The following is a 26,251-nucleotide window of genomic DNA, read 5'->3' as shown; positions in this document are numbered from 1 at the left end:
CCACTGTGCCCCCGCAGTAGAATTTGGGTGTGAGAGGGGGAAGGGGCACAGGATAGGATGAGGGGGCGCTGGGTGGTGTTTACCTGGGGGCTCCCTGGAAGTGGCGACATCCCCCTTGCTCAGCTGCTAGGCAGAGGCATGGCCAGACAGCTCTGTGCGATGCCTCCACCCAGAGCGCTGGCTTTGCAGCTCCCACTGGCCGAAGTTCCCCGCCCCGCCCCACCCCACCCCATCCTGTGCCCCAACTGCTGCTGTGTGCGGGGGGAGTGGGGAGAGGAGGAAGAGGAGGAGAGAAGGGAGGCACAGAGCCAGGTAGAGAGCCAGCAGAGGTCCTGGGCCACGCGCCACCCCAGCAGGAATCCCAGGTCCCCAAGTTTTAGTCACAGGCCGTGAATTTTTGTTTACTGTCCGTGATTTTTACTAAAAATACCCATGACTAAAACATAGCCTTAATCATAATGCTTGTGTTAACATTCTTTAATATTCACCTTGCTACAAAATACAAACATTTGACTAACAACTCTCTCCATCTGTAGGATGCTTCAAGAACGAGGTCCTTCGTCCTTCAAGAACGAGGACCTACAGGTCCAATAGGTTTTGTGCCGCGCTCAGTACCCCAAAACCATCATGTCACTTCACACACACAATGGGCACTAACTAAAGTAAATTAGGATAACTCTCTTAAAGGAATGGTATAGTGTTTATACATAAAAACTGAGGTCTACTTACCTAACCTTGGGACTAAGAGTAGCACTAATGAATGGGTATCACATTGGAAGGAACTGCAGACTTCGGACACATTGCGGTTTAAATGAAAGGGACGCTAATAGGGTAAAAATGGCTTTTTGATGTTTTCTTAACTAAGTAATCTTTGCCACAGATTTTCAGAACTGGAGGAATTTTGAGAGTCTAGTTACCTTTTTGTCATTTCCATTTAACTCTGCTTAGACAATAAGAACATGCTCAATTTCACTTTCAGGTTCTCAGGCATTTACACAATACATTGCATAGTCTTGGTTAGAAACAAAGTAGGGGTAGGCAACCTGCGGCACGCGAGCTGATTTTCAGTGGCACTCACACTGCCCGGATCCTGGCCACCAGTCCAGGGGACTCTGCATTTTAATTTAAATTTAAATGAAGCTTCTTAAACATTTTTAAAACCTTATTTACTTTACATATGACAATAGTTTAGTTATATATTATAGACTTATAGAAAACCTTCTAAAAACGTTAAAATGTACGACTGGCATGTGAAACCTTAAATTAGAGTGAATAAATGAAGACTCGGCACACCACTTCTGAAAGGCTGCCGACCCCTGAAATAATGCAAAGGAAGATTTACACCCGAAGAACAATCTTGATTTTTAGTTTAGGAAAAAAGATTCCTACCCTCCTCTTTCTCCTAAAGTTATGGAGCCAAAACTACCCCAAGGTATCACTGCAAGGTTCACCTATGCACTAAGACACCTATCCCTTGTTGAGGAGAAGCAACTTCACACAGACACACTGATGACATTACATTTATTATAGTATCTGGAAGAAGCCCAAAAGAGTACATGCTAACTCCTCTTTTGCCAGTATCACGACTGACAGGAATGTAAGATTCAATTATTCTGATTTTAACAGCTGTAAATACTCTTCCAGGCCTGTCGTTGGCCATGATGGATACTCATTAGATAGTAGGAAAAATTTTCTAACTATAAGGACATTTAAGTACAGAAACAGGTTACCAAGGGAGGTTGTGGAATCTCTCTTGTTGGAGATTTTTAACAAAAAGGTTAGACAAACGTGTGTCCAGGATGGTCTAGGTTTACTTGGTCCCCATCTTGCTGAGGCAGATGGACTAGACAACCTCGAGGTCCCTTCCAACCCTACACTTTTATGAAAGTATGTCATCCCGACTTCCAATCCTCTACTGGCTCCGCACTGCGCCAAATTAAAACCTGTCCTCATCTTCAAGGCCCTTTACAACTTCGGCCCTCCGTACGCATCTGCTCCTGTTACCATGCTGCACCCGCCCCATTGCTCTACCAATTATACTAGCCTTGAATGGCCATTTCTCTGCTTGTTCCACAAACATCCACATGATTCTTTCCCGGCATAAGGGGCTGCATGGAACTCCTCATGTGAGTTAATCTACAAGGCCACCACTCTCTCCTCCCCCAAATCCCACTTCTATGATGTTTAGAAGAAATCAGGGAACCAATGATGGCCATGGAACACATTTGTCAGGGGTAGCGAATTTATTTTAAAGCTTTGATAATCTGGAGCCATCTGGAACTGAGAGCTAAGCTATGTAACTGCATGCTCTTATTTTCCTTATCCTTCCCTCTTATTTGCCTCACCTACCAGATTCAAAATTATCCTGTAAGCTCTTTGGGGCATGGACTGTCATTTGCAAAATGGGGATCTAGCACGGACTTGGGACTTTGTTTCTCACTTTTGCGTTGTGTTGCAGTAGCACCCAAACAGTGATCCTCACCCAAAAAGCCCATTCCCCCAAAAGCTCAGAGTTCCAAAAGGTCTTATTAAAATGTTTCAAGGATTCATTTGCAATAACTTAAGAGATGCCATGGAAAACGGAGGTAGACAAGGAGGCATCATTCACAGAACCATTTTTTCAAGTCACCCCCTGTTGAGAAGAGCCGATTCTACTCATAGGAAGTAGAACGAACTTTAAGCGTTCCTACTGCAGGGCTAGAGCAGTGTGAAACACACTAATGCAGATATGGATTTGATATAAAATTTCCTACAAGGTAACAAGAATCATTTGGCCTCTTGCCAACACCACAAGTTAAAGCTACGTCAATGAATGATCTGACCAGGCAGTTAACTGAAATAGATTAAGTCTTACATGAGCTATTGTTTCACAGCTTGTGATTTCTTTTCCTTTACTCACCAATATTCAGCTCATGTACAATATTCAGCTTTATTATCCATATATAAAGGAGGCAGAGATAAAAATTTGGGTAGTATCTAAGTGTCTTAGAAGCACTTTCAATGGGACTTATGCTCCTAAGTCATTCAGGTGCTCTTTAGCCTGGGATTTTCAAAACACAAAGTGAGAGATACTTAGACAAAAAACCCCCACCACCCAGCACTAATTTTTGCACAGCTACTTAAAATACACTAACTATACATAAGCCCTCCTTTTAGAGCGGTCCAGATATCAATGATGCAGAGATAGAATAAAAAATAAACAAAAAAGCAATGTTATTTTCACACCTTCACACAAAACAAGAATGTGAATGAAAACCTGATAGGACAAGAATCTTCCAGTTTCTCAGAGACCGCCACACAATGAAGTGGTGTATGCAGAGGGCAGCACGACACTAGAAAAAACTCCCAGAATGCTGGATAGATATCAATGCACATAGCGGGGCCTGATCAGGTTGACAAGTCCCTTGCATTTAAAAAGATATTTTGCTCTGTGCTTCATGTTCTCAGGGTATCCACTGCTTTCCTTATATTCGCTTTTTCAGATCATAAAGTCTGTTCCATTGCCTTAATGTACACAATGCTCTGCACCTCTTACTAGTCCCCAAGAGAAGGCACTACTTTTGTTTCTTATTTCATTGGAGGGGAGTAGGCTTCCTATTACATACCAAGAGGCAGTCTCCAACTGTAGGAAAGTGCAGCTAGAAATGTGGCAAGACTGGTTTATTTCAAAGCAAAAGCCATCTCCATTCCTAGAAACAGCCAGGGCAGTGCCACCTGCATTTTCCTATTTTAACCCTTGTTTTAGAGCCTGATTATATACCTACTGAAATTGGGGGAGGGGCGCGGGGAGGGAGGCGCTTCATTAGCTTTGTCTCGGGCCTTGATCCTGCACTCACTAATCTGCTACTCCCCAAGAGCTAAATCCTAACTACTAATATACTAGCACGTTCCTATGTTTGTGTAGCCATTATTCCAGATATCCAGAGATGCAAGAGGCAGATCCAGGAAGAAGGTAGGATGACACAGGTAAAGGATCACACTTAGTGAGCTGCTAATTCTTCACAACTTCTCCAGAGCCAAAGGAAAAACACCAACATCTGTCACTTTTGTGACAAAGTCTGAACTGAGATACTGAGTGAGGAACTAAGTAATGGGATACTGAAGCTATTCCTACTTTGCTTTCCCATCACCATTCCCCCCCTCCCATAATAAATCTTCAATATTTTCTCCTTCCAACAGCCCTACATTGTAGCAACCCACTCCCTGCTAGTGTAACCAACACCATTCCTTAAGTCATCTAGAAGGGGTTGCTAGAGAGCAATGCAAGGCACATACTTCAAAGCATTCCCAAAACTCTCTACTCCTGAGGGAATTATGTGCCAATTAAAAAATTCTGCGCACAATATTTTAAAATTCTGCAAATTTTATTTGTCAAACAAACATGGAGGCTCTAGCATGGCATTGGGAGCACAGGCCACTGGCTGCACAGAGGTGGGAGATCACGGAGAGATCTCGGAAGGGGGGTCTGAGTATTGAGGGCTCAGTGGGGGCATCCAGATGCTGGGGGAGTGGGGTTCAGTGGGGTGAGGATCCAAGTGCAGCTGGTTGGGCCTTGGTAGGGTGGGGATCTGGGTGGCTCGTTGGGGTGCTCCAGGTACAGGGGGAACGGGGCGGCTTGGCGGGAGGGTCTGGGCAGATGGAGAGCAGCTCCCTTTACAGTGATTTCCCCCCCCCCCCTGCAGCTGAGGCACAATAGGTGCAGGAAGCGGTTGGGGGAAGAGTTTGCAGAGCTTCCTACAGCCGAGGGAAGAAATTTGGGGGTGGGTCTGACACAGCCCTGGATGCTGTGCAGGAGAAGAGGAAGTCCCATCCAGCCCAGCAAGGACTAGCAGCTGAACCCAATGCAGGGTAGGAGCCACCAGCCGGGTCTTCCCCAGTCCTGCCCCACAGTGATTTACCTCTGACAGCTGCCATGGGCACAAGAAACATACTGCTGGGGAGGGTCGCAAGACTGCTCTTGTGGCTTCCCCATCAAAGTAATTTTTCTGCGGGGAAGCAAAGAAATCTGTGGGGGACAATTTCTGCACATGCACAGTGACAAATTCCCCCAGGAGTACCCCTCCCTGCCCAAGATCCAAACTTGCTAGGCTGGGCTCTCACTGCCTTTAACTTTGAAACAGCTATGAGCTGTGAAAAAGCCAACATATTAGGGGAAAAAAGGATGAAGTGGTGTTTTTTGTACAGGACAAACAAATTCTGTGGCTGACTTTAGAAAAAGATACATTCAAACCTCTGTCAGCCTGCAGGCTAAGCCCTGCAGAGAAATACTGTCTGCTTTAGTACTCAGGAGGTAGCATAGGAACAGCAGTTTCCATGCTAGGAGTTCCCAGCATAGAGCCATTATAGGCCAGGGCATCCCAAGCCCACTGGCATCAAGAGACCAACTAAAGTGACCAAAATTATCTACAGATAAGTTCTAGCATGTAATAGCTGGCCAATGACTCCACAAGCCAAGTCAGGCTTTCACTAGGACAAGAGCAACATAGCAAGACTAGTGTTCTAGTAAGCAGAAATGGTGGTTTCTGCAGACTTCCAGAGAATCTTCACCACTGTCAAGATCCCTTCACACTAAGCTCCCTATCACACTGTGTGGGGGTAAAAGTAACATTCAGACAACAGGACATAAAAACAACATAAGACATGGTTCTTCAAAAACAGTCCTAAGTCACTGAGTCAAATACTATAATTAATATTTTTAAATTGCGTCATGGGCACCTAGGACATATGGAAAGATGCTCTTTTTAGTGTGTGTGTAAGTCTAAAAAGATCTTGGAAGCAGACAGTTAGACTAAAGCTCTATTCTAAGCAGTGCTTGAATAGCAGGAAATATACAGGATGATATACAACTGCTTTAAAGGAAATATTTTATTACCTATCACAAAATAAAGCAAGCTCTGGGTGAACAAGTCCTATAGCAAGTGGGGAGTCTATAAGTCAGCCTCTCAAAGTTTAACTGACAGCCCTGCAATCTCATGCCGAGTTCTGAAAGTCAAGCTGGTGAACAAGGAAAATCCCACCACAAAAGATTGTCTTCCATTTTGACTATCCCAAATCACTGCCTCCAAGTTCCACAGGTGAGCCTAATGATAGAATTTGGTCCTGTATTTAGAATGTAATCATTCTGTTGATGCATAAACGAGATAAAAACCCAGATCCCTCTCCCAGAGCTGCTTTGGTTATTTTTGCCACTGAAGTCAATAGATCGGATTCCAAATATTTGCAGGGAACAGATCTGCTGAGTAAGGAGCCGCCATTTACATAATACTCTTTAACCAAAATCACGGTTTCAAAGCTTTGGGAATGATTCAAAGCCATAGGGGTTTAAATTAGGAACATCTCAAAAAGCAGACTGAACTACTCTGCAGATATTCAGGTAGGAAGAAGCAAGTCACAAAACCTAATTAGTGAAAAGAGGAATGCATTCCTTGCCGATTCTTTTCTAGAATCATGCACTTCTGTAGCAACAAGATTAAGGTCTTTCCAGCTTCTTCTCAATTGCCTCTTTCTCCACCTCCCATCCCCTGTATACTTACTGGTTACAGAGTAGTAGCCGTGTTAGTCTGTACTCGCAAAAAGAAAAGGAGGACTTGTGGCACCTTAGAGACTAACCAATTTATTTGAGCATAAGCTTTTGTGAGCTACACAAAAGCTTATGCTCAAATAAATTTGTTAGTCTCTAAGGTGCCACAAGTACTCCTTTTCTTTTTGTGTATACTTACCGTGTCTCTATAATGGGTCTGAAATTGTGGAACAAGATGTGTCTGCAGCTAAAGGAGAAAAAGACTGAAGAAGAGTAGACAAAAGTAAAACCACAAGGAGATGTGCCATCAGAGCAGCACACACTGCTTCTCAGTTGATGCAGTTACCTCACCCTTTTCTATACAACTGTATCAAAGCAGGCCCTTTGCAGCAGTAACATGAGCAAATGACCCTCAGGCTTCAGAACTTTAGAGGTCAGTAACTGAATAGCCCAGTTTTTGAAGCCATAGGAGCATCAAGAATCTTACAAACCTGGAAGATCTCAATTTCACAATGACATTCTGACACTAAAATGGGCTGTAAACAAGAGCAACAACTAAAACCTCTCCCACTATTATTGTGTGTTCAGGAGGGATGGTGTGGGGAAAGGAGAAAAAAGGAATTACACTGCAGGGGGAAAAACAGTTACTTATCCACAGTAACTTTCTCTCCAAAACATGAAGCCTCCAGATCCCCCAGTGTACAAGATGTGGAATGCCTAGCCAAAGTCATAAGAGTTTATGGCCAGAAGGAACCATCAGATCATCTAGTCTGACCTCCTGTGTAGCACAAGCCCCCACCGCCACTCAGCACCTGCACACTAAATCCAACAAAGTATTACAGGAGCCTACTCCAACATGCCACAAGCAGAGAGTAGGAGGGACTGAGACGCACCAGTGCACAAGGCCCGGGAAATGTCAGGGAAATGATTAAGTGAGATATACCCAGATAATCCTGGCAAATGACCCACAATCTCACCCACACATTGCAAAGGAAGGCGATGCGGACCTAGGTTTTTGAGCTGTAGTTTCTCCCTCAAGCTCACTATTCTAGAGTGTTTTAATGTTTTCAGTTGTTCTACCTCCAGAAGCCCTATTTAGAACTAGTCTCTAGAGCAGAGCTCTGTGGCCAAGATTTGTAAACAAGTCACTGTTAATTAGCCCCTTTCTCCTGCATGACATCACCTCTACAGACTCCCACTATGATAGACCAGCTACCAGTGACTTCCAGGGCAAAATGGGCTGAGGAATCCTTCTAGATGAGCAGGACAGAAGCACTGCCTTCCCAAAGCCAGTTCTTGATGCACAAGACCCTCCTGATTGATACTATTGGCCATTAAAATTCCCTTAAGCAAAGGGTGACCACACAATGAGAGGCACAAGAGAACAATTATTTGAAGGGGCCTTCCATGAGGCTGGTTACAAATTCAAGTGCTGGGAACTAGTAGGCTTCCAGGTGGGAGAGTAGAAGTCTGATAAGACCCTTTAAAAAAAATAATTCGGGGTGGAGCAATAACGTTGACCTCTTTCATAGGCACATGTTAGAGCAGAACTAGCAGCTTGGTAGACCTAAGTGTACCCAGAGAGCCCTGATGACCAACAAAGACCGTGCAAAATAACTGGAACACGACAAGAAACAGGATCAAAACATCTGCCTTAAGCAAATGTTAACAGTTTCATTTGAGAGCTTAATACTTTCTGCACTTTAACAGAATTGCCTTGAATGCCCCACAGGCAAGCACAAGATAGCCTGACCTAGAAATTCAGCAGGTCCGATGCAAGGTCTGGATGAACTACCTTCTGTTCCGCTGGGACAGGAGAGGACAAGAAAAATGGATGATCTCTGGCCCGGACTGTCAGACCTAGGCCTGCTGATTCCCAAGCCACTGCCATGAAAATCACCTTGGTTCTGTTCGGTCAGATCCTCCTCACTATCTGGGTAAGAAAGGAAACTGAGGAAAGCATAAAGGACCCCTTTTCCCTAAGCATCAATGGAAGACACTAACAGACATTATGGATCCCTACCTGCTATCAAACAAGTTTACATGTGGTGAGCGACAGCCAGACAACTCAGGTTATTGGCTAAAGTTTTGTCTGACTGCACCTGGCACATATGAATGGAGAGGGGAGGTGTCCCTTTGGTCCTAGTGCACCTTTTCCACAGATGGATCACCTCTTGACACAAAGGCAACAAAGCTCCCTGGTATCTGTTCACATAGTACACTGTGACCATGTTGTATGACATTATGCACTGGTTGCCTCCAGAAGCGTAGGAGAAAGTCAGAACTAGCCACAGAATTCTTGGCTCTATCAAATTTGTGTGTAGAGCCTTGCATGGAAACAAAATTATATCTGCATAGAGCTCTATTTATGTAGAGCCTCAACTCTCTAGGTCTTCAGACACCATCAACAGTCAGATCCTAGATATACTCCTGGACCCAGACCAAGGACTCGAGCTATCATTTTCTGAGCAGCAGGCTGACAAATCAGCTCCTTCCTCGAGAACTACTATTGTGCCTAAGTTGTGCAAACTTGGTTTGCACAACTAATTCAGCTACCCTTGCAAGGGTCACCTCCATTAGCCTTGAACAGGACGGAACAAAAGGAGCAAGTGCCATCAGTTCTAACACTTACAGACAATCCTTCTGTTCTGAACCGGAATAGTTCCACTGCCAAGAGGAGAATTTGGAACCTGCCCTGAGGCAGGAACACTAAAGCCCTTATAGAAACTAAGATGGCCTCTATGAAGGTTAGCTGCTGAGATGGGACCAATGTAGACTTCCTCTGTTTATTCTCACCCCAAGAGACAAAAAAGGGTGCAAGTCTCCCAGGGCCTGAACTACCCCTGCTACAAGACTGTGCTCTTATGAGCCTGTTGTCCAAGTATGAGTAAGCCTGCAGACCCTGATGCTGCACATAAGCTGCAGCCACCATCAAGCACTAGATGAACATACTGGGGGATGCTACCAGTCCAAAGGGAAGCATCTTATACTGTCCACCATGAACCAGAGATACTGCCTGTGCCTTTTCAAGAAGTGGAGGCAGATATTTCGAAGTAAAAGGGCCCCAGACCAACGGATGTGTGTAGGAACTATGTTCCTTAAAGAAATCATGCAGAATTTGATCTTCATTAGATACCTGATCAACTTGCTGAAGTCTTATACAGGGCACCTGCCACCCTTTATTTTGGGGATCAGTAAACATGAGGAACAAAGCCTTTCCTCTGGGGAGACTATCAGTTTCTATGACTCATTTTCAACAGGGTCAGGAGCAGTTTCTTCTGAAAGGGAAGGGGATTTGAGCTTTGAAGAAACTTGTAACCAAAGAGCATTCCAGGATCCCCAGGCCCCAGCAGGATGAAGAGCAGTAGCTCATCATCCATGAAGAGTCTGGCACTAATGGTTCTTAAAGGGAGGGATAGAAGAGTAACGATAAGGAACTGAATCTTACCATGGATTCTGGTTCCCTCCCCACCCACCCACTCTCTCTCAAATCTGCTGCTTCGACACAGCCCACCTGCTGCTGAGACAGCATAGGATGAAGACCTTTGTTTGCTCTGATGGGGACAAAACACTCTGATAAGCAAACCAAAGCAGTTTAAAGATGACTGTGGGGAGATACTTGACCCAATACAAGCAATCTGGCCATGAATCTTGTGGCCGTTATTTCTCAAAAACGGCATCTCTCTTAGATTTTGAGATCAGTTTATTTAAGAGGGAAAAATCCATTATTTTAGGTTCAAACTATGGAAAGAGCTGAACTTTGCTGCCAAGAGGATGAGAATCACAACCACGGTAGGTGACCTGGCAGCGATGTTGGGATGTGTAAGACCACCTTAGAAAATGCTTAAATGTCTCAGAATTGTCTTAAGAATTTCAGTGCCCTCCTGATTTTTGCCCTTGGTATGAGCTGGGCCCATATATAGTTATCCTAGACTATAAAAAGCTATACTGAGCCATAACAGTTAAGATAGCAGTTAGAGACTCAATGTCACTGTTGTAGAGGAATAAGCTGTTCTGACATATAGTCCTTTCCCCAGAAGTAAATACCACTACTCCACTTGTAGCCAAAACCAGAAGTGATCCTGAGGGAGGATGCTGGAAGGATAATTCAAACCCTTCTGTTAGGGCCCAGTAGAAAGAATGCAGCTCCCTAGAAATCAAGGAAGTAGAAAGGTTATGGTTCCAGAAGATCTTTGTTGATAGGAGGGCTACTTTCTCCTGGAGTTCCAAGATGTCAGCGTCTGACTTTCTAGGTAAAGCTGCCAAAGGAATCCCCAGAGCTATGCTGTTTGGCCCACTGTGTTCTGAAAGGCCCTGGTGTCACTCAGAGCACAGAAGAAAGGGGTTCAGACAACATCTGAGGAGGAGGTACAAAGGAGCCAAGAGTGACTCCACATAGAATTAGTAGGCTTAGCACTGATGGTTTTGAATGTTGACATTCCCTCCACCAGAGCCTTCAAAGAGCGTTGACTATTGGTGCTTTGGCCACGGTGAACCAGTGGTCGCCCTTCCGTATGTATCTGGGTCTGTTGGACCATTCATAAGACAATCCTACCCTTCTTGTGACCATCAAGATCTTGGAAAGCCATTTCCATGGTGTCTGGTTAGAGTCAACAACAGGATCCCTGCTGGAGTCCCTCCTTCCTTCCACACTGTATCAGTGGTTTCCGAAAGACACAAGAGGGGTTTTCCTTGACCCCAGCTTCAGGCCCTGGAAACATCCTGTAAACAGTTCAAAGGTTCCCTACAGGATATCTTTACAAGAGAATGGCCCCCTTTAGCCTGGGATTTGCATTGAGGTTTTGCACTAAGGGAGGCACAGGGGCCATGCCACTTGTGTCCAGGGGGTCCATTTTAGGAAAGGTCTCCTAAACTCACAGGCTATCAGCCGTTTGCAGGGACAGAGTCCACAGCATAGTCCTTGTGACCCAGGGATCTCTTGATGCCAACTGACAGAGGGAACCCAGGGGATTCATTGGGTTTTACAGGGATCCTCTGGGTCACTTATAGGCATAATAATTCACCAGAGGGTGGGATGTAAGGACTCTACCGAGAATCAACAGTCATTGTGAAATGTATCTCCAGGTAATATTCAAGAAGTTCTGTTTCTGTGCTGAAAATTATGTTCTTAAGATACGCAAGTTAAGGCAAGTCACCAAATGGTGATAAATTTTCTCCTGTCAGGTAGGAGGGAAGAGGAGATGCGCATCTCTCTCTGGCTGGTCATATGCATATTGTCTGGTGGTCTATCTATAGTCTGAGCCGAATACTAATCGATATTGTAAAATCAACTAGAAAGCAGCACGCAGGAAAAAAAATACCAGTGGGGGGTGGGGGTGTCCTGTTTACAAGTAAAGACAATGGATTGTTGGGGGTATACCTTTGGATGCAAAAAGGCAACCTTCGTCCTTCACTGAGGAGAGATGAACTGTCAGCATGTTCTATTCTATGCAAGGAGGGTCAAAACCAACTTGGCTGGAAAACTCTGCAAAGACCAGGTAAGCTAATTCATTAGACAAGACAGTATATCTTGTTACCTAAATCTAGGCTTGAGAAGGCATATCATGATTTTATTGAATATATAACCATTTGTTTACAATACTCTGACTTACTACTTCTTGAATCTCTATACTTCATTAAACAAACTTTCACTTCTTTGCACTATAAACAGATCTGAGTGCTGTGTGTTGAACAGAACAATGAAACTGGTAAGCTGGTGTCTATTGTTGCTTTGGGAGCAGTGGGTCTGTGAATTCAGGGAGTGACTGATGCATCAGGGATTTGTCACTCCAGAGGGAGGCTTGGAAGACTCAAGGGTTGGAGTGTGCCTATTGCTAACCTAGGAGAGGGAGTAGAGGCTGAGTAGGTCTGGAGTGGAGTGCTTGTTGGGGAGCTGACCCTTGGCAGGCACAGACAAGGCTTCCTCATGCTAAGGGCAGGGGCTAGCGAGGTCCCTCACAATCCTGGATACCCCAGGAAAGCGTCAGAGTTCTCCTCAGGCTTTCAGAGAAGTCCTTGCAGACATCTCAACCTGGGTTTGAGTGGTCCTACCCAAGGCACAAAAATCACTTTTCAGGTCCATAAGAAAAAGAAAATATCAGGGCAAGGAGAATGCCTCTCACTTTTCTTAGATGGATCTTAGCAGCTTGGGCAAGGCACAAGGTAACCCAAAACCAGCAAAACTTCAAAACAGCTCAAAAACAACAATTAAGCCAAAATTATCAGGTGTATCCTACACCTATCTGAACTATTCTATGAAAAGAACAGAAAAATGAGAGGTTGTTTCCATGACTATTCCAGCAAGCAAAGAGAAATTAACAGGCCACTAGAGGGGATGGGGTATTTACAGCCACTTCCTATGAAATTAGGGTTTGAGGAAGATGCGCACACACCAAAACTGCTAACTATTTCTCAGGAAGTTGGCATCACCTCATTGCTAGGAATGGAACTCCTCCAATAGTGGGGCTCTGCAGAAGTAGTGCCATGAGACAGTATCTACCAAACTTCTCATATGAAAACTAAATCATTTCTGATACATGGAGAGCTAGGTGTCCACAGACTAGTGTTTATAAAGTTTTCCTACTTTTTACATTCTGACCTGCATGTTGCACATCCCAAATATAGACACCCGATTGTAACTGATTTACAAGTTAATGCATAAATTCAAAATGATCGTTCAGATGTTTACCTGGACCTGTTGTGGCTGCTGAACCTGTATCTGTTGCTCTTGTTGCGTTTGTTGCTGGACACTGGTTGTAACGGGACAGGCAAGCTCAAGCAAAGATCCGGCCACCTCTGTGCTGTCCGTGTAAATGCAGTTTCCACCTTGTTGATATACCATGGTGGTGGTGGCTGTCTGCTGGAACTCCTGGAGAGCTTCAGGTCCCTTGGAAGCAAGAGAGTCAAGAAACTCCTTCATCCTGTGCTGAGGGATTGTTCGTGCTTTCACACGGATGTATTCTTCAAAGGAAATGGTGTTCTCCAGAGAATTATTCATATTGCAAGGTCCTTAGGATTCCTTAAAGGAGAAAGTTAAGACTCTAGTTTCACAACTTTCATAGTTGTTTCACAACTTTCATAGTTATATTGTACAAGGGTACACATGAAGCCAGTGGCTAATATCTTACACACGCTGGATTTCTGCATGACAAACATGGACACCCGGAAGCCTTAAGAGACAAATGCTGTAGTTTTACATGCCATTTTATGCAGCAAGCATTTCTTTAATTAATCCCTTGTTAAGAGTCACAACTGCACACTGCTACCCTTCAGGCTTACTTGCCTTGTATAAAGAGCTCTCTCCAGAGTGTTGTCTCCTGCTGATGACTTATAGTAATGCACTCAGTCTCAGGCCAGAGCAGTCCTGAATAGGCTAAATTAACCCTTATTGAATTTTGTGTGTTCATTTACAACATGGAATACTATATATAGTATCAAGAACATTTGAGATGCCATTGCCTATGGGATTGGTCTATAGCTACAGAGGTGACAGAACCAAGTATCATAACCCATTAGGCAAAACAACACTCTGTGGTAACTAACAGGAAGGAGGAGAAAAGGAAGTAGGAAGTGATTGTATCTCTACATTTACACTGGGATTATTCTCTCACTTTGCTGAGCAGAATTTTCAGACTTCTTTAAAAGGACAGAGGACAGAACACTGGAATCCAAAGATTCTATTAAGTGGGACTGGTGCACCTGGAAAGAAGCTGTGAGGTCTTGAAAAAGTGGGCAACAGCAGGCCTCACACTCCTATTACCAAATAGGAGGAGGAAGAAATCAGCATGAAGCACAGTATAGTAGGAGGGACATACATGTAAGGTGAAGAAAGGGAAACAGAGCAAAAGAAACCAACAAAACCAGGGAGAAAGTAAGAGCAAAGAGAAAAAAAACAAATGAGGAATCACCCAAGAACAAGATTAACATCTGGGGTATTATCTCACAGGTACTGTTTGAATTGCTGATCCATCTTGTTTAAATACATGGATCAAGAAGTATTTCTATTTCACTATCACCTTTTCTGTGAGTGTATTCTTGTTTCCAGAGCAGTAATAACTCATGGTAAAGGGTAAACACATTTAGATGGTAACCTTACCACTACTGATGTGGTCATGCAATGCTGTGTGGAGATATGGGGTTGCAGCCACAATTACCAGGATAGGGAACTTTGGGTGACTGGGCCCAATTATGTATACAGAAGAGAAAGGGACACATACAGATCACACTATATATACACACACACACACACTATGGTGATTGGGACTACAGAAAAAATAGATGAGAAAAAAAGCTGTACGACATTTCAGCACTGATTTGGTCACAGGAGACTGACTACATTTGTTCAACAAGGTGGCCCAAAGTTTTATTTCTAAAGCAGTGTGCAATCAAAAGGAGGTTTAGTAATAGGCTGTCAACATTAAGTGCAACAGAGTTCTAGCAATGTGAGCTGGATCAGACCCTAAATCACTTCCATTGTTGGTCTGAAACCCATTCCGACTTGGTCAGGCAGCACCACACCCATGACACTTCATGCAGGAAGGGTCATAGATACAAGTCACTACTAGCACATGGGTCAAAGAAGTATGGATCCCAAAGGCAGAGAATGTGTGCGAGGCAATTCTTGCAGAACATAATTTATGGGACCTTAAAAATAAGTGACAAGTTTCTGCAATGGGTTCCTGTAGAAAAATCCAAGCATTTATAGTGAACACACAACTATATGGTTGTGCTTACACAAATAAAAAGTACAAACTTACATTGTTCACTTATTTAAGAGAAGGGTGTTAATACAGAATAGCTGCATTTGCCACTGTACCTTGGCCACAATGTTTTATAACACAGCATGCAGAAGCTTCCATACAACTATCTGATAGTCAGAAAAAAATACTGTCTTTCACTGAAGTTACACTTTGACAAGATTTCTAACCAGCTCTACATGTGACACGCAACTAATGAAGCTATTCATGTCACTGCTGACTCAGTGACAAGTTTCCCCAGAAGCCACCAAGAACACAGTCCAAACGTCTTCAACGGTTTACCTTCTCTCAGGAAGAAAAAGTTTGACACTATCTACACCTATGCTGAAACCAACAGAAACCCTGGTCTTGCTAATGTTTTCAGTGCTGCAGTAGACCACCAAGCCTTCATCAACAAATTCCAAAATGAGCATTAAACCTCACTGAAAGAAAACAGAAACCCAGTATGATACTTTGAAGTAGAGAATTGTTAAGTTTCCAGTGTGTGTGTGTGTTTGGCTGGAATTTAAGCCTACTGAAGTTTGCAGAGATTTGGCCCGAGTACTTTGACTAAGACTTTCAGATGTGAATAGCGACTTTGGGTGCCCAATTTGAAATGCATTCAATGGGCCTGACTTTCAGAAGGCAGGTGCTCAGCATTTTTGAGAAAGACTCCTCTAAAATGTCTCAAGGTTGGCACCCAAAAACTGACCCTCACAAAAAAATTTCTAGTTACTTGTGAAAAATCTTGATCCTTGTGCTGGAAGCTGTTTTCACATATACAGCTGACTGCTCTGGGGCAGAGCTTAAAAAAAAAAAAAAAAAACACAAAACCCAGAAATCTAGATCTTAGTTTTTAATCTGCCTGTAACTAGTAGGAGAGACCCACCACCACTGAGGTCTAGGGGCTTGAGAACTAAGCTTCCATCCACTACTTCCAATAGCTGGGAAGTAGAACAAGTGCTGGGATTCTTACTTACTGTCTCTTGACCTCAATCAGGTGTTCAATCTCTCAATTAGATTCAGACTAGCAGTCACCTAAAATCAGAAGCTCACTCTTACTTCCCCTACAGTCTGCTGGAAGGAAGCTTTCCTTTTTCTCTCCCTCCCAATCCCAGAGCCTAACAGCTGTTCTACTAAGTTCTTACATTGCATTTATCACTGTGGTATCTAAGCACCTTCAGAGTATTATCTAATATACATATATCCAGAGTGCATAGGAGCATTAGTCATGGACCAGGACCCCCTTACGTTAGATACTGTACAAACAGAACAAAGATGGTCCTTGCACCAAAGTGTTGGGGAGTCTCTGCTATTCTACCTCTCCCAACGTTCTGAGAGATTGGGAAAGAGGCAGACTGGAATCTCTAGTGCTCCATTCCTATAGTCTCCCTTTTTATTTATATCGCGAATTTAAAAACAAGTCTCAGTTTTTCTAATCAGCAGCTGAGCTAAACTGACCTTACCAAATTCTTGTCAATTAGAGGCTATCTACAGAAATATGGAACTGCAGTAAAACTGATCAGGATCTTGTTAGTTTCGCTCTTCTGCCCCTTGGCAAAAGAATGAGCAACAGCAGAGTTATTAGTGCTGGCCCTAGATTCAGGAAGGTAACATGTTTTGAAGCCTTCTTTTTCCATTGTAATGGAGTAGAAGTTTAAAAAAAAAATCACAAAAAGAACTAAGCCTCTCCCTTTGACTACCTAACATACCACCTCCCCACAGGCATGTTTACTACTCAGCATTAACAAATATATTTTTTATTTTTTAAAATAAAAACTTCTACAGGTTTCCAAGCACACACACAATATAATTCTCTTTATGCAAAGTTAGTATTGCGTTCAACAGCAAAAAAACATTTATACTAGAATGTACGCAAATTTGTACCGGCAGGCAGACAACATCTTTACCATTAGCTATTAAAATATCAGGATAGATCAGTTTATGCACTCAGTTTATCCATTATGTACAGTCCATTTCAAAATGAAGTGAATACTCATCACTACTAAAACTTGGCAGAATGCATTTTTAAACTGTTCAGCAAAGGTTACTGCTTGGATACATGGATATAATTCCTCCCTTTTCAGCTTAATTGCATTTTCCACTAAATAGGATTTGGAAAATAGTCCAAGTTCATGAGCATAAGTGGTTAGTTCATTAAACTTAGAGACTAAAGATACTGAAAATGTACACACAGATTTGCAGCAGGTGGACTATCTGGACTCACCAGTCACCATGTTGCAGGTATTTCTGCTGCACTTGTCCTGAGCTCTTAGACTTGTAACATTCTGGAGAAGACAGAACAAAGAAGCCCTTTCTATCCCCAGTTTTTTGGTTATTTTTTAGTTAAATTGTATTTTTAAAAGACAATGAAATAAACACAAAATGAATATTATCATAATAATGCTACACCCTTAATAGAGAATTCCTAACTAATTACTACAAGACATGCCCATTTCCTAACCAGTTTGTTTTACTTCCAGATCTTAAGAACACATATTAAGCTCTCCATGTACATCTTTTGCATAGTACAGAATGTTCTTCTCTAAGACAGAGAACTGTGCTGGAACTTACATAATTTTTAATGGACACTGGAGTTATTGAAACTTAGAACAAGGCAGTGGGGAAAAAAAATATTGCCATAAGGTCCAGATGCCTTTTCTTGCTCCTTTCTCCTCACAAGTGTTCAAGGTAGAACAGAGTAACTAGGCAGAGCTGGGGACCAGTAGTCCAATTAAGGCTCTCTGAGGAGATAAAAACTTTTTTAAAAAAAAGTCACTTTGTTAAATGAAGAGAAGGCTAAACTCCATGCATATCTGTTAAATGGTGGGTTACACCTCAAGATTTTTTAAACCTTCTTAATTTAGTTATATAAAATATCTTCTTCTCTTGCTGCAGCTAATAAACACAACTGTAAACAGACTTAATTAGTACTTTACTAAACCACTCATCCACTTTACAAAATATACTAAGGTTTTGTGCAATACAGCAAAACTTTCTTAAGAGACCACTCAAGAGACTGACACATCAGATGCTTACTGGAGAGGTTTTCCAATAAATGAGCAGCAAGATTGTACTCAATTAATTTGCAGGGGTCCCCTAGGACAGGAGATTGCTTAGTAAGGTTGATCTTGAACAGTTTTCACTGCATATAAGCAACTATGACCCTTGCTTTGTCTCTAAAGTAGAGATTTCTGGACTCAGGAGCCTTAGCACTTGGATCTTTACAAGGCTCTGACTATACCAGGCCTGGTCTGAAGATCTACTGTATATCTTATCTTGAAGTTTCTTAAAAGCAAGAGTTGACCCAGTCGCACTGTAGCGGGTCGTGGTGGCGATACACCACTTGCAGGCCAAAGTAGTCTCCCGACCAGACCGGCCGACAACGGGGATGCGGAGTGAGAAATGACAGGCGCGCTGACCCGCCGCTGACCCCCGGCCCCAGACCCCGCGGGCGGGCCCGGCTGCAGCTCGCCAGGCTTCTTTCCGGGGCCGCGGGCCTGGCGGGCGGGTCCCTGCGCAGCGGGGCCCGGCGCAAGCCGCGGCGGCGGCAGCAGGCCCCCCGCGCAGCCCCACGCCGCTCTCGCCCCCAGCCCCGCCGGCGCCGTGCTCGGCGCAGCCCGGCAGAGCAACACCCTGCCCCCCGGGACGGGACAGTCCCGCCCCCGCCCCCCCCCAGCATGCCCGGGCCGGGCGAGCCAGGCCCCAGGGAGACGAGCGCGCCCCCGCCGCCGGGAGCGAGCGGCCCCGTGCGCGTGTCCGACAGCAACAGCGGCGCGGGAAGGGGCCGCCCCGCGGCTGGGGGAGGGGTGGGCGCGCGTGGGCGCGCCCCTCCTCTCACGGGAGGCCAACGGGCCTCGCGCGGGCACAGGGTGTCTCGGGTCGCCGCGCGCTCCCGGCAGCGCCACACAACAAACGGGCCCGCGCCGGACTCCTCGGGCCCGCGCCTCCCCGTCGGGGCCGCGCCGCCCCCGGAACCACCGCCGCCGCCTCCCCCCGCGTGAGGGGAGGCCGCGCCCGGCCCAGCCGCCGCAGCCCATGTCCCCCGGCCCGGCAAACCCCGCTCCGCCGCCGCTCGGCCCAGCCCGGCCCCGCCTCACCCTGGCCCCGCCGCCGCCTCGCTCCGCCACCGCCTCGGCCCGACTCTTTTCCCCTCACAGCTCCCTGGGCGCCATCTTACATTCAACCCCCCGCAGCCAATCAGCGCTCAGCCCCGGCCTCGCGAGAGCGCGGCCCCCTAGCCCCGCGAGAGCTCCGCGCCCGGAGCCGCCCTGCGCCTTAAAGGGGCCGTGCGCCGGGGCTGGGGGCCCCAGGCTCCGCCCTGCCTGCTGCTAGCGCCCGGGGGCACCTTGGCCCGGCCCAGTGTGGGGCAGATTCCAGACCCCCCCCCTCACCGCACTGGGCCTGGCGGGCCCTTGCAAGCCTTGGGCCAGGCCTGGCCAGGTGCATGGCGCTGCACAGCGCCCTGTCCCAGCCCCTCACAGCCAGGTCATCAACCACCCTGCCCTGGAGAAAGCGCCGGCCCCTGCCAGGGGGAAGGCCGGGCCCCGAGCCAAGGCCAACAGCCTCAGCCCGTCCCATGCCAGCCCCAGGCTCCGCTTCCCGGGAACACTTTTAACCCAACGGTTACATAGCGCTTTGCAATGGGAGAACCCGAACGTCCGGCTGGACCGGAGAAAGCCAGGCGCAGGAAGAAACTGTCATTCCTTACACAAAAGAGAGCCGGCCTGTGGTTTAGTTTCTTGCTATTGATATCACTGCCTAGGTGCCTTTGAGACTAGCCTCTACTTTACACATTGGTCCCAACGTCCATGGGTTGCTCAGTAGTAATTTAATGTTTAGTTTTGCATGCCAGCCCCGGGGGCGGCAGAATGGTATAGACGACCTTCTGAGGCCCCTTCCAGCCCTACATGTCTGATTTAACACCTTCTCCCCACACCCTTCATGGTAGAAAAGGCAGATACGTGAGAAATAAAGGCTGAAAGTTGACTTTTTCCCCATAAAGTCAAGCAACATCCTGTCCTTTTAAGACTAAGTCAAGCCTGTAGGAGGATGAAATAAGAATTAAAAGCAAGTAATAGGCCCCCAACCCCTGTGCCCTCACTGATCTGACAACAGTATCTATTTCTTGTGATAGAATTTCAGCATAAGACAGAAACATTATGTATCTAGGGAAGAAAGAGTTGGTTGGGGAGGTAGAAAACCTAGCTAAAGGGCCTATTCCATCCTACATATATCACCAACACTGGTTTCATATAAAACAATTACAATATACAGTTGTCAGCACTAGGGGTGGGGAGTTTCCTGCTAGTTGATAGGATAGACCTTTCTATAACCAGGAGAGAGAGAGCCTGGCAATGGGCAACGGGATAGATCACTTGATGATTCCCTGTTCTGTTCACTCCCTCTGGGGCACCTGGCATTGGCCTCTGTCGGCAGATAGGACACTGGGATGGACCTTTGGTCTGACCCAGTCTGGCTGCTCTGATATTCCCTGCTATCTTTACAAAGAGGAAAGAAGGTAGAGAATACGGAAGGGGCAGTCACTGTGCAACAGGAGCAGGGCCCGATGTGACGCAGTCCAGGAACGAGCTCTCAGGTCAGGGCAATATGGAGATCCTCTGGCAGCAGCTTTTTATGTCCGTAAAAGAAAATGCCCGGTGAGAGTTTTGACAATTAGGAGAGTAACTGTGACTGGAATTCAGAGAGGAAGAAGGAAGAGTGCTGACCACTATGGATGGAGCAGGCTAAACAACTCCATGGAAGAGAACAGAGGCAGGAGATACTGGGTCCCATTGGTAGGAGAGAAAGAGCAGTTCTGGCTGCACTCAGGCAAAGAGAATAAGATCAGGAGCTGTAGATATACAAGAGGAATGGGTTTTTTGGAAGCCACAGTTCTATTTCCAGTTGAAGCAGCCATGATCTTAGTAAGGCTTAGAGATAACATCCACACCTGCTTTGTCTAGAATATTCACAGCTGAGCAGTGGAAGGAGACATGGATTTCACAATCACTGTCAATAACGGAAACAAAACACTGACAGGTCAAATCAAATAGCCTGGGGCAGGAGAATGCATCAGAGAAACTTACAGGCCTTCCCAAAGCAAACATTGCTTCACAGCATTTTGGAATGCTGCTTTTAGAGGAGAGCGTTGTGTGGTTGGGAAGCGACTTTGTCTTGCTCTCCCCCTCAGGACAAACTCTAGTGTTACAGGTTTCAGAGTAACAGCCGTGTTAGTCTGTATTCACAAAAAGAAAAGGAGTACTAAGATGCCACAAGTACTCCTTTTCTTCTAGTGTTACAGAACAGGAGCAACTTCTAGCACATCCCACAATCACTGCAGTGGGCTTGGGAAGGGCTTGTCCCTACAGCACCTAAGCCAGGAGGTGCGCCACATAGCAGGTATTATCCTTACTGGGCCCAGAGTTGTGAAGATGACATGCAGCTGTCTGAAAACTGTCCCTCGCCTCCCATGCATCACCTGTTGGAGCCCTGCAGCTAGCATGCTCTCCTTTTGCTTCCTGGCTTTAGGAGCAGTATCCTGGGCTCTGCACAGCAGCAGGGTCCCTCCACAATGCCTTACCATTCACACTGCAATGAGTTAGATAAGGTTTGTGTGGACAGAATGTGGAAGGAAAGGAGTACTTGTAGCACCTTAGAGACTAACCAATTTATTTGAGCATGAGCTTTCGTGAGCTACAGCTCACTTCATTGGATGCACGAAACCTCATGCTCAAATAAATTGGTTAGTCTCTAAGGTGCTACAAGTACTCCTTTTCTTTTTGCGAATACAGACTAACACGGCTGTTCCTCTGAAACCTGTCAGAATGTGGAAGGACAATCACAAAGAGGGATTTGATTGGTCCAAGTATCTTAACTCCCCTCCCTGCTACAAGGCAGCCAGGCTGGGTGAGTTGGAAAGCAAATGGTTAATTGCTTCATTAAAACACCTGGCAACATCCCACACACAGTGAATTTAAAGAATACCAAGTGAGACTAGGTAACCCAGAGATTAAGAAAAACACAGGGCTAATTCAGCCCTTGAGTAACTCCTTTAACTTAATGGAGTTACACCAGAGATTACACTGGCCCACTGTTTAGCAGTTTCCATTGGCGGTGACCTGCTAACACCTTACTGCAGCTAGGCTTCAGGGAGCTCACCACAGCTGTTGTGGCCTAAAGCAGGCCAGTAAAAGTGAATTTGGCTGTGGGTACTTCTGCCTTGGGTTGGAGAACTGAGTTGTACAGGGCACTGTGCAAATCCAGAATCTCCTTATCAAGGAGCAGACGCCCTAAGGGATTCTCAGAGGCAGCCCACAGCGATTAAAGCTCCTTAAAGAAGAGCTGGAGGCCAGCAGAGCTATTTTGGCCCCAATGTCAGCATGGGAGTTGTGCGCACACACAGCAGCCCTGGTTTTGGCTGTACAACCAGTCCCCCTGCCAAGGCAGAGCACATAATTTACCCCCCTCCCCCAGGTAATTGCCACAGCTTACCTGAGAGTCAGGGGACAGACTTTTAGCTGGCAAAAGGAAATGGAACAGCAGGCCCTGCCTATGGCATCTACCCTGTCCACATGCGAGGATCTTCGAGCAGTCAGTTACTAAGTACAGAACTTGTGAAAGTTCCCAGGACCCTCAGGCTACCAGGGGAGAATGAGCCTCCCCTCCCCACCCTGTGTAGCCCCTGTGCGCTCACTTTCACTCCCACACAGTCCCAGTCGGGAGCCCCGAGGGCTAATTGTAAGCAGCTGGGCCCCAGAGACAGTTCTGGGTCGTGAGAGCCCAGGGAGTCGCCTGCAGGTTCCGCCAGGCGCATTCGCCCAGGGTCAGGAAGATGTTTGCTATGTCGTGGCCGTGAGGTGCTCACAGCAGCCTTGGAGCTTGTCCCACTCTGGACCTGTGCAGACGCTACTGAAGGACAATCCATGGCCCTCATCGCCGGGATACCTGGGCACCTCCTGACTCCAACGCACTGATCCTCATGCCCCCGGGGGAGGTCAGGCTGGGCATCATCCCCACACTGACAGATGGGAACTGAGGCCCAGAGCCTTCCATTGGTTTCCAAAAATATCTCCCTGCCTCCAGGGTCTGGGCCCAGGCCACTTTCCCAGCCAGGCAAGGCCTTGGGTAGAGCAGGGAATTGAACTGAAAGGTCAATCCCAGCCGAGTGCCCGGACCACTGGGCCATCCTACTTCTCCAGAGCAGCGCCTGGCAGGCCTGTTCCCTCTGCTCCTTCCCCCAGGGATCTCTCCCTGCCACGGGAAGGGAGGCAGTTGCTCCCTCTCGGCTGCGGGCCCAGCCTGCCAGGAGCCGGACCCCGGCCCACGCACGGGCGCTGGCTGCGGCTGCCCGCGGGGGTGACGGCCGGGCAGGGCGGGGGCTCGGGCAGGAGACGGGCTGCTTGTTAAGGCACCTGCCTGGGGCCAGCGCAGCCCGGCCGGTGCGGGGCCGGAGGCCGCCAGAGGGGAGGTCCCCCCAGCCCAGCGGGGCCCAGGCTGCTCCCTGCAGCCCCTCGCCCCACCGCCGTTGCCCGGGGCAGGGACCCGCGGAAGGGCCGAGCCTGGAGCCGGGCTCCCCTCCCCTGGGCCCGGCCGCCTACTCGAACAGCCCCATGTGCTCGCCGAAGCCTCCCACCCGGCAGGGCCGACACAGCCCCTTAAGGTGGCCCGTGGGGCTCGCGGGGGCCGCTGCCGCAGCCCCCCCGGGAAGCTGCCCCCCTCCAGCGCCCGGGGCCCAAACCCGCCGGCGGCCGCCAGCGCGGGCGGCGGGCCCGGGCCCCGGCCGGGGGTCAGGCCGCCCCCAGCCCAGCCCAGCCCAGCCCACCTTAAGCGGGGCCCGGGAGCCGCTCCGCCGAGCGGCCCGTGTTTGCACGGCGAGCCGGGCAGGGGGCGAGCCGAGCCCGCCGGGCTCGCGGGGGGCGGCGGGTTAAAGCCCCGCAGCGTCCTCCCGGAGCTCGGCTGCGAGCCCAGCTCCCGGCGCTGCCCGGCCCCGCGGTGACCTGCCGCGGCTCCCCCGGCCCGGCCCGGCCCGGCCCGCCTGCGAGCCCCGCTCGCTCCCCCGCTCCCGGTCCATCGTTACCGCGCCGGGCCTGGGTCGCGGCGGCCGCCATCGCCGTCACATAGCAGCGCTGAGACGAGCACGGCTCGGTGGGGCCGGGAATCGGCATCCCCAGCCGGGCCCAGCGAGCTCCCCGGTCTGCCCCAGCCCAGCCAGAGCCCTCCCCGCGGCCAGCCCCAGAGCAGGGCGGTGAGCATCACCCAGCCCCAGCCCGGCCTGGAGACCCCACCCCACCGCCACCTCTGGCCACTGCCCCACCCTTACTTCCCCTCCCCGGCCACAGCGTGGGCCTCGTATCCTGCTGGAGGCGTCTAGCATCAGCCTCCAGCCCCAGGGTCGGGTACCCTGCGCCGCCCCTCGCCCACGATTTGTTCCCAGGGCTGCAGGGACAGGCTGGGGTCCCTCACCCTGGCCCGGCTGGCGCGGGAGTTAGCCAGACTGCGCTCCTTGCCTCTGTCAGGACAAGGCAGGTTTCCGACCCTTTCCTTGACCCTTTGACCACACTCCTGTTCCTGTTATATTATTAGTTGTCCCCCGAAATCACTTGGCTTCCAGGTCCTGTGGATCCCCCCTTAGGCTGGGAGGGGGGATCCTTTAGCAGTGGGCGGGCCCTGGATCCTAAGAGGATCATCTCTGGCCTCTGCTCTGAGCCCTCTGCAATTTATCAGCATCCTCCTGGCCTTGTGGGCACCAGAACCAGACCCAGGATCCCAGCAACAGTCACACCCGGGGCACATACACAACACACAGTCAACCTGTGGAACTCCTTGCCAGGAGATGTTGTGAAGGCCAAGACTATAACAGGATTCAAAAAAAGAACTAGGTAAGTCCATGCAGGGTAGGTCCATCAATGGCTGTTAGCCAGGATGGGCAGGGAGGGTGTCCCTAGCCTCTGTTTGTCAGAAGCTGGGAATGGGTGACAGGGGATGGATCACTTGATGATTACCTGCTCTGTTCATTCCCTCTGGGGCACCTGGCATTGGCCACTGTTGGCCGACAGGATACTGGGCTGGTTGGACCTTTGGTCTGACCCAGTCGGGCCGTTCTTATGTTCTAGATGTGTGCACTTACATTTAGCTATATTCAAACACAGTGTTTCCTTGCACCCAGCTTAAAAAGTGACCCAGATCGCTCTGTAGCAGTGAGTTGTTCTCTTCCCTAGTTACCACTCCCCCAATGTTTGTGTTGTCTGCAAACTCTCAGTGACGATTTTTTCTTCTTCCAGGTCATTGACAAAAATCTAGTGAACCCTGCAAGACCCCCGGGAAACAGACCTGCTCTGTGATGATTCCCCAGCTAGTTACATCTTAGACCGAGCAGTTAGCCCGTTTGTAACATAAGAACCTAAGAATGGCCAGACTGGGTCAGACTAAAGGTCCATCCAGCCCCGTGTCCTGTCTGCCGCCAGCGGCCAATGCCAGGTGCCCCAGTGGGAGTGAACCTAACAGGTGATGATCTAGTGATCTCTCTCCTGCCATCCATCTCCACCCTCTTGACAGACAGAGGCTAGGGACACCCTTCCTTACCCATCCTGGCTAATAGCCATTAATGAACTTAACCTCCATGAATTTATCCAGTTCTCTTTTAAACCCTGTTATAGTCCTAGCCTTCACAACCTCCTCAGGCAAGGAGTTCCACAGGTGGACTGTGCGCTGTGTGGAGAAGAACTTCCTTTTATTTGTTTTAAACCTGCTGCCCATTAATTTCATTGAGTGGCCCCTAGTTCTTCTATTATGGGAACAAGTAAATAATTTTCCCTTATTCACGTTCTCCACACCACTCATGAGTTTATAGACCTCTATCATCTCCCCCCTTAGTCTCCTCTTTTCCAAGCTGAAAAGTCCAAGCCTCTTTAATCGCTCCTCAATGGGACCCGTTCCAAACCCCTCATCATTTTAGTTGCCCTTCTCTGAAGCTTTTCTAATGCCAGTATGCATC

General features: G+C 47.7%; 1 protein-coding gene across 6 annotated transcripts in view; it reads right to left on the bottom strand.

Moving 5' to 3' along the window:
* The window catches only part of QRICH1 (glutamine rich 1), a 44,393-nt gene extending 19,928 nt beyond the window's left edge, over nucleotides 1–24,465 (bottom strand). The window contains exons 1-3 of one of the 6 annotated variants that reach the window (XM_048858581.2): nucleotides 19,356–19,453; nucleotides 17,483–17,543; nucleotides 13,209–13,538 (exon numbers count right to left, since the gene is read on the bottom strand). In XM_048858581.2, coding sequence (XP_048714538.1) covers nucleotides 13,209–13,517 — 309 coding nt within the window. In that variant the 5' untranslated portion in view covers nucleotides 13,518–13,538; nucleotides 17,483–17,543; nucleotides 19,356–19,453. Of the gene's footprint in view, nucleotides 1–13,208; nucleotides 13,539–17,482; nucleotides 17,801–17,829; nucleotides 18,000–18,294; nucleotides 18,763–19,355; nucleotides 19,463–24,334 lie in introns of those variants that run through there. The other 5 variants (XM_048858582.2, XM_048858583.2, XM_048858584.2 and 2 more) reach the window with 5 other exon arrangements.
* Between the last annotated feature and the right edge of the window lie 1,786 nt (nucleotides 24,466–26,251).

Source organism: Caretta caretta, chromosome 7, assembly GCF_965140235.1.
Source record: "Caretta caretta isolate rCarCar2 chromosome 7, rCarCar1.hap1, whole genome shotgun sequence".
NCBI lineage: Eukaryota > Metazoa > Chordata > Testudines > Cheloniidae > Caretta > Caretta caretta.
The sequence above is the reverse complement of the archived record's forward strand: the minus strand, read 5'-3'. Positions and strand labels throughout refer to the sequence as shown.